At 36.7% G+C, this 13,510-nt stretch overlaps 1 protein-coding gene across 12 annotated transcripts in view; it reads right to left on the bottom strand.

The window, feature by feature from the left end:
* ACACA (acetyl-CoA carboxylase alpha) overlaps positions 1-13,510 on the bottom strand; it is a 276,021-nt gene that overhangs the window by 85,244 nt on the left and 177,267 nt on the right. For 11 of the 12 annotated variants that reach the window (XM_081270861.1, XM_081270866.1, XM_081270865.1 and 8 more), the window contains 4 exons: positions 12,741-12,896; positions 9,793-9,996; positions 4,305-4,460; positions 1,948-2,094 (listed from right to left, as the gene is read on the bottom strand). In XM_081270861.1, coding sequence (XP_081126987.1) covers positions 1,948-2,094; positions 4,305-4,460; positions 9,793-9,996; positions 12,741-12,896 — 663 coding nt within the window. Of the gene's footprint in view, positions 1-1,947; positions 2,095-3,989; positions 4,153-4,304; positions 4,461-9,792; positions 9,997-12,740; positions 12,897-13,510 lie in introns of those variants that run through there. The other variant, XM_081270864.1, reaches the window with a different exon arrangement.

Genomic DNA, 13,510 nt, shown 5'->3' with positions numbered 1-13,510 from the left:
AAAGAAAATAGGCAACTAAGGAGAGAAAGTATAAAATAAGAAGAAAGTGAGAGCCGACCAAAAAAAAAAAAAAAAGCAAAACAACATTTGAACAAACAATATTAAAGCACTGGGCAAAGGAAAGAAAGTGATGGCTATACTAGATTAATACTTACAGCCATAGTACCATGTAGCTGTTTAAGGCATAGGCAGCCCTTTAACATCAAGGTTTGTTAGGTCTTAAAAGGGTTAAAAAAAAACCTTTAATTTTTTTTTATTCGTGTATGTGTGTGTGTGTGTGTGTGTGTGTGTATGTGTGTGTGTGTGTGTGTGTGTGTGTGTGTGTGGTCTTTGGGTACAGAGTCCCGTATAATAAGACTATTTGTATTCATACTGGCAGAGTAAACACTACATGTTCATGCCCAGGCAGCTCTGTGCTTGTAATTTCAGCAAGAACAGAGCTCTGTCCCTCTGGGACTTCACTATTCCCCCAGTCTCCATTCACTCAAACACAGAATGAGAGCAGAGAGAAAGCAGGAGAGAAAGATCATGGCAAGAGGTTTCACATAGCACTGCAGCTAGCTTTCACGTGGCCAAAAATCTCATTTTGTGTTTTAATTACATTAGTTAAAACCGTTTTGCTTTCAGCCCCATGTTCACAAGGGTGCCTTCCATTCCTGAACAGCGATTCAGTGAATTGGAATTTACGTCTGGCACAATGAAGCTTTTCTTTGCTGCTGAAAGGCTCACTGGGCAGATGCTACACATAGTGGCACAAATCTCTGCTTCAACTTTGTGTGTTGATGAGTATATATCTATTCTTATCAAAATTTTATGCATCCTCTCTCCCCATCCTCTTGCCTTTGCTATTTGTCGAGGTACTAGATCAGTAGAACTCCTAAAAGCCTAATATTCTGCATCTGGTCCAATGCTTAACACTAAATCATCTGATCTTGGCTATTCTTAGTGTACTACTGAAAGAATCAAACACTTCATAAATAGAGGGCAAAAAATTTTTAAAGATTCTGAATAAAATGGAAAAAAAGGTCTGCATATTATCTCCAGTGGTCTACCCAGTCTGTCTATGGCAGACACCCAGGTAAAGTGTACTCTTTCTAAGGAATGAGACTTATCTATGAATTATATCTAAAGCTGAAATAAAAATATCTCCATTTTTATGTTTGTTACTATTTTTATAATTGCTACAACTGTGCTTTAGAAGCATAGTTAAAACTGGAGGAATATCAACACATAGAGAAAGGCATAAAGGTATAAGGCAGAATATGACTTTACATCATTATTAAAATGTCACTATACAAGAAAGGAAGCCAAGGCTAGAAAACACATCTTAGATTAACTATCAATAAATGGGTTCTATGTTTCTTTTACGTTTAAATCCCTGGTTCTGACCAAGCCCCTTTAAGAAGAACATATTCGTTATGCTCATAACAGCGCCAGACCAAATAAGCTGAGCATGGAAAAAATGCATAATTATTATGCAAATAAGTAAAAAATAAGGCAAAACAATATTTAAATGTTTTTGTTACAAAACAAACTCAAAATACAAATATATATAAAGGGAAAGTAATCTCTTTTTATGTACCTATCACCTAATTTCAATTATCAACTCGTGACCAATCTTATTTCATCTATACTCCCACCTGCATCTCTCTTCATTTTAAATCAAATCCTGGACATCAGATCACTTCACCGGTAAATATTTTAGCATGTATGTCTAGCAGGAAGTAATACTCTTTTTTAAAAAGCAAAATTGTAATAATGTTATCATACCCAATAATTTAATAATTCCTTGACATCTATCTAGTGTTCTCTTGCTAAAAAACCATACCAGGACAACTAGGTTGCCTACATCGGTTGGATCTTAATACCATATAATGATCACTCCCATGGAAAGCTGGTACTGGTGGGCACAGAAATAGAAAAGGAGAGAAGGTTTCAACTACTTGCCTCATTTCCTCCTGGAAGCCTGTTCATGTGGACCAGCTGACCTTGATCATCCAACACCAGTTCAGTATATGTCAGCATGTCAGAAGGCAGAGGAGGTGAAGGGAGGAATGCTTGAGTGGACATGGACTCCCAGAGTTTGATCAGGGACTGGTAGAGGAGAGAAGTTTGACAATAATAACATTAACCTTTCAATAGAGACAAAAATAATTATTAAGATGTCATCAATCTGGTTTCATTTTCTTTTCCAAGTGTTTTACAGAGACTCTAAACATCAGACTAAACCTTCCAGCTCCCATTCTCAGTCAATATAGATTTATATAATTGTTTTTTACATAATACTTGTTACATGCCAAAAGTCAGGAACTTTTCAACAAATTCAAACTATTGAGCAAATCTGAATCAGTAGTAAAGCATTAATACACATAAAAGACCTGACACTACCCAGGAAAATTAAAATAAAAACTAAGTTGCATTGCTACCTTTAAAAAAAGGTGGGGGAAGAATCCTAGAGAAACCTGGTAATAGAAGACTATCCATGAAAGCAGGATATGATGCTCAGCTAATACGAACAAAATCCAGGGAGGTCAGAGTAAGGTTTCCACTAGAGGTTCAGTAGAAACCTCTTTATAATATTTTTTCATAGCTACAGGTCCCTACACAGGAATTAGCTCACTAAGACATCCATGGCTTTTTGTAAGTGTACAGATCAACAGTGCTCAAATTTGAGAAAACAAACACAATTATCCCTTTAAAAACAATTATGATTTTCATTTCCATCTTCCTATACAAATAAAACAAATCCTTTATGAAGTGAGAACCAGGTTAGTTCTTTCTTTGCTTGCCTCAAAGCAATAACTAAGGCCCAAATGACTCATATATACCTACATGTCCTAATCATTATGCTGATGTCTATCATATAGGAAAAATTACACAGAATAAGATTTCTATTTATAGTACTGATGTTGGGAATCAGAACGAACAGTCAGCTTTCAGGCTAACAATGCTACAAAAGGAAAATAATGAGCAAAGGTAGCTATGTTTCAAGAGATAGGGCTTGTACACAAATGGTTGCATAAAGGTAATCTCTTGTATTTGTGAATAATACAGGAATTATAGACAAACTATTTACCAAGTCTACATATATTACTTTGTTAAAACTCAAATGTGGTGATACTGGTAGTATTGACTAGGAGACTTGGAAAAATCCTATATTCATAGAATTTTTTTTTTTTAAAGACAAATTCAGTATTCTTTTGAAACCCTATTCTTTATCTGTTGCATTTTCTGCTGGTGATATACTTTTCTTGCCTTCTATTGATGGAAGAAAAATCTGCAGCATAGAAGTGATTCACCATACAGATCAAGGGAATTTATTTTCATATAGAGGATGAAATTCATAATGTCATGCTAGTTTTTTTTTTTAATTCATAATGTCATGCTAGTTTTTTTTTTTTAATTGGTTGTTCACAACATTCATAGCAGCACAATTCACAATTGCTAGACTGTGGAATCAACCCAGATGCCCTTCAATAGATGAATGGATAAAAAAATGTGGCATCTATACACCATGGAGTATTACGCAGCACTAAAAAATGACAAAATCACGGAATTTGCAGGGAAATGGATGGCACTAGAGCAGATTATGCTCAGTGAAGCTAGCCAATCCCTAAAAAACAAATACCAAATGTCTTCTTTGATATAATGAGAGCAACTAAGAACAGAGCAGGGAGGAAGAGCAGGAAGAAAAGATTAACATTAAACAGAGACATGAGGTGGGAGGGAAAGGGAGAAAAAAAGGGAAATTGCATGGAAATGGAGGGAGACCCTCATTGTCATGCTAGTTTTTATTCAGCTATAATAAATCTCCCACAAAAGAACTTATAAACTGTGTACCATGAACTCTATATCCACTTTTCTATGCTACTATATTGATTCTCATCATATTAGCTTAGGCTATCAGCTGGGGACCGGAGTTATCCTGGAAAATAGGAAAATGAGAACTAGAGTTCCATACCTCTTTTTTAATATCCCTAATTTGAACACAGACTTAGGAAATACATATGTAACTTCTCACACAGGTCACTGTAAACTATCATCACAGTCCTGTGGTCTTGGTTCACTCTCTTCTATCCAAGAGAGACTTCTATTCACATCATTCTTCCTGTTAATTCATAAAGAATCATCCAAAATCTGAGTTGGCAGTCACTGAATTTCAAATGAGATAGAAATGAGAAGTGTCAAGATATTTCCTGCTCTTTGAGAGTGTTCTTTTCCAGTCAAAGTTGCATCTGATGGAAATTCAGGAAAACCTTGCCTTTTGGTACATGTCATAACCCCTCCCCTTTAGCCACCTTTACCTGCCGAAACATCTCTGGGATATCATAAATATATGTTGTTCCTAAGGACTGAGCCTGAAACCTCTTTGACTGAAGCAGGTCTTTGGTCACATATGGAGTATTGATTAACATTCCATGCAGTGGTCCCTGTTTGTCTCCATATGCCTGAAACATGATCTGCAAGAAAAAACAGAATGGCATCACAGGTTAAAAGACAGAGGGAGGGCTGGGGATGTGGCTCAAGCGGTAGCGCGCTCGCCTGGCATGCGTGCGGCCCGGGTTCGATCCTCAGCACCACATACAAACAAAGATGTTGTGTCCGCCGAGAACTAAAAAATAAATATTAAAAATTCTCTCTCTCTCTCTCTCTCTCACTCTCTCTCTCCCCCTCCCTCCCTCCCTCCCTCTCTCTCTCTAAAAAAAAAAAAAAAAGACAGAGGGAAAAGAAAAAAAGAAATCAAATAGCTGCCTAGAGGGTTTTTTTCCCACAAATATTATTTCTTGAAAAACATTTTTGGTGGGCTGAGTACCTGAGACATGTCTCTTAACATTGGGTACTTGGTGTTCCCACTTCTCTACAGGTTAACTAACTCCAAAAAAGTTAATATATAATAGGCTACCACTCTTGTTTTTGGATTATTTGAAATCAATAAGAAAACACAGCATAAATTTCACATCTCAGAGACAGACTGATGAAGCTTGCCTTCTGAAGTGATTTGAATCCCATATGCTCAGAAATAAAGTAATTAGTAAGTAGTCTGAGCAATTCTAGTATTTAAGTTGAAAAGCAGCTATGCACTGAAGATAATTCTTATTATTAGGCCAGATCAAGGTTCTACCAATTCATTGCACTTTAGTCCATTTGATTAGAAGGTGCTTCATAAGTACTATTGGCCACACAAAAGCTTCAAAGATTTCTGCCAGAAGTGGATTTCACCCATCTAGATAGTTAATTCTTGTTAGCCCATATAATAAAATAACTATTTTAAACTATATATATAATTTCTCCCCAGTATACTATCTATAACTAGTAACTCTTACAATACCTGTATTGTCACATAATGAAACCACCACAGCAGTTTTTAATCATTTTAACTCAAATATTTCTAGAAGAGTACTCCATACTCTATATTTAGCTAGTTTTATTTGCTTATGAATATTTATAAGGGATGTCATTATTTCAATTCAATTAATATTTATTGAGTGCTCATAGATTGTATAACACTGAACTAGGCACTTTATGTATGAATTTGTACATAATATAGATTCCCAATCTAATGAATACCAATGGAGACTGAGATGAAAGGGTATGTATACACCCACATATGCATCAGGGCCTTAAGGAAGAGCACAAGTCTACTAATGAATAGATTTGTGGACCTGATATACACGCATAGGAATGGAATTAAGTACTTCCTAAAACCCTAGGGATAATGATTCCATAGTCCCTTACATCAGAGGAACGGGAATGCTCTGCTGACTTGTCCATTAGGTCCTGTTTTGGGCAAAACTTGTCTCAGGGTGCTTAAAGCTCTCAGACAAGCTCCCAGTCCTTTTCCACAAATTGATGGGAAAAGTCACCATGTGAGAAAAAGAATTAATAATATCTTAGGAATTTAAGAGTAGAAATAGTAAAATTTTAAGAGATTCAAACTTAAGTAAGGCAAGAATACAGAATGAGACTAGATTCAGAGGCAGTCAGTCAAATCAAAATAAGAAAAAGGAATTTTTGTAACTAAATTTCTTGTCTATTAAGAGAGACAAGACCTCAGGATTTGAAACTCAGCTTTTTCCATGTTCTGGGATAAAGTTAGATTGGCCATAGGTAAGCAACAGAGGAAGGGAGCTAGAGAAAGCTACTGCTACAAATTTAAAATGGTAAAACCACTTTGGCAGTTTGTCAGTTTCTTATAATGTTAAGTATAAACTTACTATGAATAGCAATTATACTCATATTTACCTAAGAGAAAGTTACACAAAAATTTATAAATTAATGTTCATAGCAGCTTTATTGCTTGAAGTGCATTTCATCCTTTTATAATTGGGAAATAAAATTTCATATGTCCTTCCACAGTGGAGAATAGATAAAAAAATTCTTTGTAGATCCACAAAATGGAATACTACTCAGCAATGAAAAGGAACATGCATATAATCCAGGTAACACCAATGAATCTCAAAAACATTATGCTGAGCACAAGAATCCAGACACAAAATAGCACATTTTGTCTGATTTAATTTATATGAAATTCTAGGACAGGCAAAACGAATCTATAATAATGGAAAGCAGATAAGTGGTTACCTAAGACTGCAGTTGGTACTCTACCTTTGACTGCAAAGGATAATTAGAGAACTCTGTGAGATAAGGAAATGGTCTTTATAATGACTGTGATGGCATCACGCAAGTGTATACAACTATTGGAATGAACTGAATTGTACATAAAAAATGAGTCTGTCACATTATATGTAAATTATACCTCAATAAGGTGGTTTCAAATGTTATTTCTTCTCTTATACAACACATTAGGAATCAATTCACTTATGCAATGGATTACCCAAATCTCTTTTCCCTATTATGACTACATGGCATCATTATTCATTACAACCTGTACCACAAAGACTATACAAGAGAAGTGAAACAAAATGAAACTCAAGTCAGTGAGCCCTACTTCTTAATGGAAAAATGAGTAAATGATGTGCTAGGGCCAGAGGATGATCATAATGGACAGTAATGGAAGACTCTGAATGACCAGCTACTTATGCTAGTTTCATTTTTTACTATAACGAACCTGGTAATTAAAACTTGGTAAAGAGTATGTTTTACAAGTTCACAAAAATATGTATATATTTTACATAAAATACATCTTTCACCAGAGGACATCAATGGGCTTCTCTTAGCTGGGTGTGGTAGTGAATGCCTATAAACCCAGCAACTTGGGAGGTGAAGCAGAATGAACACAGTTTTAAGTAAAACCCTGTTGTAAAATAAAATTAACCAGAAAAGGGCTGGGCACAGGGCGGGGTGTTGGGTGGAGGCATGGCCTGGGGATGTACTTCAGCAGTAAGGCGCTTTTGATTTCGATCCCCAGTACTGCAAATAAAAAAGAGAGAGAAACAAAAATAGAAAGGTAAAAAAATTAGTGGCCAGATGCAGTGGCACACAACTGTAATCCAGTGGCCTGGGGGCCTGAGATAGGAGGATCACAAGTTCAAAGCCAGCCTCACCAAATTAGCAAGGTCCTAAAGCAACTCAGTGAGACCCTGTCTCTAAATAAAATATAAATAAAAGTCTGGGGATGTGGCTCACTGGTTAAGCACCACTGGGTTCAATCCCTGGTATCCCCCCCCCCAAAAAAAAAAAATCAGTAATCCCAGCTACAAGAGGCTGATGCAGGAGGATTGCAAGTTCAAGACCAACTTGAAATAGCTAGCTTATCTATCTATCCATCCATCCATCCATTTTGTATTTATCTATTTAGGTGCCAGGGATTGAACCCAGGGACACTTAACTACTGAACCACACCCCAGCCCTTTTTATTTTTTATTTTGAGACGGAATCTTGCTGAGTTGTTTAGGGCCTTAGTAAATTACTGAGGCTGGCCTCAAATTTGCAATCCTCCTGCCTCAGTTTCCAGAGCTGCTGGGATTATAGGCATGTACCAACAACATGTGCAGTTTCAACGTGGGCAATTTAGTAAGAATAAAAAAGGGGCTAGGATGTAGTGTAGTAGGTAGAGTATTTACCTAGCATGTGTGAGGCTCTGGGTTCAAGCCCCAGTGATACAAAAGGAAAGGAAAAAGGTTTGGCAATAAGCACCAACTAGGCACTTGGGAGCACTGGAACTGGGTGAAGGCTGCTCCTTCTGTCAGTTCCTACCTCCAGCTTTGGGCTCACAAACTGGTACCAATGACACAGTGGTTCTTGAACTTTCAACTGAAGAACCTGATAAAGACCTCTTTCTTCAGGGCTTTTTAAATATGCAGGGCCCCTGATAAAAGGGCTCTCCTCTCAAGTTGAGGGAGTCAATTCATTCTTTCAGATGCCTAGCAAGTGCTTACTTTGTGCCTGATATAACACCATGCCCTGATTGAAGACATCAGTACCTTTCATGATCCTGTGTTGCCACTAACCAGCTTAAGGGAAACCTAAAAGCTTTCTAATAAAATAAAGGGGGAAAAAGTAGTTATGAAGAACAAACATATTTATCAAAACATTAAAGTCTCAAGTGGCCATCTTATTCTTCATAAGAATAGGCCTGCCTCAAAGCCACTGTAGAAGTTAATTAAAAATATCCCTGCCCATGGAAAGTGTTGACTGAAAATGTCCTTAAGGTTGTCCTGAAAAACATCAAATGCAGCAAAAATCACTGAATACTCTTTCTCTTGCTCACCCCTTGTGCTCTTGTGCACTCTGTTTTAACTGCTCACTTCTCACAGGATAGATTTCTCTGGTCATCTAACTGGGAATCAAAGAACAACACGAAAGGTCACTATAAAAATTGTCCAAACTGAGATTTTAAAAATGCATCTTGAAAAGACTGGCAAAAAATGTCTTTTCATACCTCTATTCCCAGTTTGAAAAGGACATAGATAAAACATAATCTCTTCCAAGCACCCAAATACACAGAACAGACTAAAGCCCTGTTTATATATCCTGTAGCAAGTTCATCCTTTTATTAGAATGAATCTACTTCCCAAGTTCAGGCCAAAGCCCTAAAAATAATGTCCTAGTTCTTAAGAAGATGTGAGCAATAGTGAAGCTACCTACACCCAATATCATAGAAAATGGCCCAAATATTTAGAAACTAAGGAGTTCAAACAAATTACAAGTGAATTCTTTGTTACCACATAATCAGTCTGCATTACATTCCACTTCTGTATTTTCCAATCTGAAAAAAATGGTTTAAAGTTTGATACTTTATTCCTATATAGATATATAACACTCTGAACTCTTGAAGGAAAAAATGTGTGTGTGTGTGTGTGTGTGTGTGTGTGTGTGTGTGTGTGTATAAGCGGAATAATATAATGGATAAATAAAGTTAATACTTAATACTGTTCATGTTATTTCACTAACTTGAAATTTTTCTGTTATAATATAGGAGAAGTGGGTGACATTCTCACAATTCTCCTTTCCTCAGTTGTCAATAAGTGGTCTAACTACATAGGAAACAGGAAGTTCAAATCAGACCAGAGAAGACTAGATTACTACAGTAGCTTAAGAGCCCTTTAAAAAAACAGAGCTCTAAACTGACGAATTATGCCTGGAGTGAGGTTCACTTGGCATATTTGTGCTCATCAATATGTGACAAAGGGTTGAGGGCTTTATAATATCCTTGACTGAGAACAGTGGCACTTCTTATAAGGCAAATATTTTCCAAATTACACAACCAGTTAAGCTAAAGAGAATAACTCCATTGATAAACAAATGGGGTTTGTGAGCTTGGGTCTTAGAACAAGTGGCTCATTTGTAGGACCAAATCAAAACTCAGAGAAGCCTGCTTGACTACTGTACCTGTGCTGTCCTGGAGTCAGTCACTTCCTTGTATAGGCTGATGTCCAAGTAATAGCCAGATTCGTTTGTCAGGAAGAGGCGGATGGGAATTGCTTTTCCAGTTGGTGTCAGGCGAATGTTGATTTTCAGTTCTGCCTGGAGGACGCGCAATTTCCACAGCCGACTTCCATAGCGCATTACCATGCTCCGCACAGATTCCTCAATCTGACACAGATACATCACCAAGTACAAAACTTAAATACCTTGTAACTAAGAACCTGTTTCAGGTCTGTCCGTCTTTGGGAAAGGAGGAATGGAAAAAAGATGCTGTTTTATGGAGATCTGTACACCATATACATTCCTTACACAAAGTGGGCAGATGTTTCTCCCTAAAACTATTCTTGCTTAGAACAAGACAGGGACAATTTCATGCTGGTCTGGGATGAGAGCGGTTTTCTCTAACTCACGCCATCCAAATCAGTATAACTCCTTCCCCTTTCCCAATTATATTCATACTCTATATCTGAGATCTGCAATATCTAAAATTAAAAGCTACAGGATTTAAGAGAAAGCCCCAAATAAGAATAAAATCCCTAGTTAAATAGCTATTAAGTAGCATTTATATGCATGGTAACTATGTTTCATTGCACTTACAGGACCTTAAATCAACATAGCAATTACCACCATGAGCTTTTTTCCATACAATTTTATTAAACTTTATAATATATGTCTCTTGCTAAATTGCAGAAATTAAAGAAAGGCAATTTGTAGGTGGTGCTAGAATGTTCTCTCCTAAACATTAGAGCTCTGAAGTTTGGTCACTGTCAAGTCCAACTGGGATTTAAGGAGAAGGGGCAAATGTTTCTTAGTTTTTCTAAACTTTAAACCAAGGCAGCTTAACACTTAGTTTTCAGAGTTACAAGAGTTATTTTAACTGAATGGACTGAAAGGCAATTTTGTTATTGACATGCTAATGCAAAACTTTGTTTCCAATAGGCAGTAGGCTCTTTCCTAGCAAGCAGCTAGGCCAGACTACTCAAATTTAATCTTTTCTTAACTATCTTTCTAAAATGCTTTATCAACATCCTAGAACAGCTCAAGATTATCTCACATCTCCCTTCTCTTGTGGTACACTTAGGTAGTATGTGCTATCCTACAGCTTATTTCTCTAACACAGAATTTTAACTCAAAATAGATTTTAAGAAGTTAACTTCTCATCCCCACACTTGTTTGCTAACCAAGAGATATTTATCCATTATTTTCTTTAGGGAACAAAAGCCAACAATCTCTATGTACAAAAAATTGACAGCTATCTGATTAGAAAAGCAGAGCTGGGGCATATGGATGTTAAGAGTTAGAGGCTGAAAAGTAAAAATTAAAAATTCATTGAGAAAAGTCAAGCAAAATCTAAAAATATATATAGTTACACAGTATCCAGGTCATGTTTTAGCATTCTGGCTTCATCAGTCCCAAAATACTTAGGGCAAATATATACATATATTAGAGGAATACATAAATATACATATATTAGGAGAAATAATAATAATTACATATTAATATATATATATTTTTTCCCAGTGGCTAAGTGCCCCATGGGTTCAATCTCCCCAGTGGGAGGGTGTGTGTGTGTGTGTGTGTGTGTGTGTGTGTATACACACACATACACCATGGGGCACTGAACCACTGAGCCACATCTCCAGCCCTTTTTTATTTTTAGACAGGGTCTTACTAAGTTACTTATGGCCTCACTAAATGGCTGAGTCTAGCTTTGAACTTGCAAACTTCCTGCCTCAGGCTCCAGAGCTCCTGGGATTTTTAGGCATGTGCCACCATGCCTGGCCTAGGAGAAATTCTGCTTAAACTACATGATGAGGTTTGAGCCCTATCGATGGCTTTCCTAACAGAAATAGTAACCCGTTGTTAGCTTCAAGTTTTCAAGAAAAAAAGTAAAGAATTGTTTCTCAGTTCTTAGATAATAAGTTCAAAACCAAAAGTTCGGCTGGGGTTGTGGTTCAGTGGTAGAGCACTTACTTAGTATGCATGAGGCATTGGGTTGCATCCCTGACACCACATAAAAATAAACAAATAAAATAAAGGTAAAAAAAGCAAAAGTCTATGCCTATAATTGACCTTGAGAAAGGAGATACTTGGATATCCTATCCAAATTTCAGTCTCATACAGAGTCAGAGGGAGCAAAATAGAGAGCAGTCTGTTTTACACACCTAGGATAAAAAGGTCAAGTACAGGACTGTCTCGTTTTCTTTCCTTAAATTATATTGAATGCATTTTAGAATAGAACCTCAGGGAAGAAACTAGACATAATATATATAATACATGTGAAATTTCTTTCTTTCTTTTTCTTTTTTTTTTGTTAGGGACACAATATCTTTATTTATTTATTTTTAAGTGGTACTGAGGATCGAACCCAGTGCCTCTCATGTGTGAGACAAGTGCTCTACCACTGAGCTACAGTCCCAGCCCCTACATGTGATATTTCTTATCAGCCAAATTCTCCTGTGGTAAACTACTAAAGAGAAATAGGTTAGCTATTTTGGGAAGGTGTCTTATCCTGGTAAGGCCACTAGGTAAGTATGTTAAAACACAGAAACAGTGCACTAAATGTCTAATAATAGCAAAATTATTTCACATGAGAAATTCTAGAAGATACTATAAAATAGAACTACTATCACGGAAAATATAAAACTTGTCCTAATGGAGGAAAAGAATTTTCATACTTTTATAAATGATCAGCAAGCAAACACCATGCCACCTTCAATACTGAGGGTTTTCTTAATGCCTATAGCAAAATTTTGCCACTGTCTCGGAAACTTAGTCTCAAGTAGTGTGTAAACTTAAAAGGCTCAAACCACTGGACAAGAACACCTGTTTCCAAGTCCAAGGAAGATATATATGAATGAATCTTTTTGCTTATGTTCGGAGTCCTGGCAGAGAAGCTATGAGAAATGTACCTTTGACGGGTCCATGATGACTGTGGGCACAAAGTTGAGGAAGATGTGATTACAGTCTGTGCGAACATTTGTATTGTTAAAAGCAACTTCCAACTCATCCATGGCTTCCAAAAGCAGACGCTCCCCTTCATTTTGTAGATACTCAAAAGAAGCTTCCTATACAGGAAGAAAATCACCATCATTAATGTGTTTTCAAAGAAACAATAAATAAATGGCTATTATAACTACTTAACAGCAGTATGTCATAAATCATAAGGCACAAGGTGAAGACATTATTTGTTTTTCTCCCTAAAGTCCATCTAGTGATCACAGGCAGCAGGGGCATGCAAAGGCCACAGAGTCCTTGCCAGCCCTTTCTCTTGCCTCTTAGTGTATCGTTTCCTTCCAACACGTGGAAATGCTGGGCACCCCCAGAGCTGTAACACCAACAGGATTATAATTCATACATGTCAAACAAATTGTTTAGAACAGAAATCTGCTTAGAAATGAGAAGCTGAAGAAAACTCATGGCTATGCAATACAATAATAACCACATACCAGGAAGTCCTTGCTATATTAGACACTACTCATCCTGCTAGACAGGTTTATGGTGGGATTACTTCTTTCCTAACTCTTCTCCTTATTCTCTATAATCACTCAACTCTCCCTTTGATTTTTCTCTTAGCACACTTTTCTTTTTCTCAAGTGAGTGCTATCATGTTTCCATTACCAAGAAAAATCAGATTAAATAAAAATAAGCCTTTATTATTTGTAATATTTACTTTTGTGAA

This window comes from Spermophilus citellus (genome assembly GCF_964194105.1).
Source record: "Spermophilus citellus genome assembly, chromosome: 17".
Taxonomy (NCBI): domain Eukaryota; kingdom Metazoa; phylum Chordata; class Mammalia; order Rodentia; family Sciuridae; genus Spermophilus; species Spermophilus citellus.
This window is presented reverse-complemented; position numbering and strand designations above follow the sequence as displayed.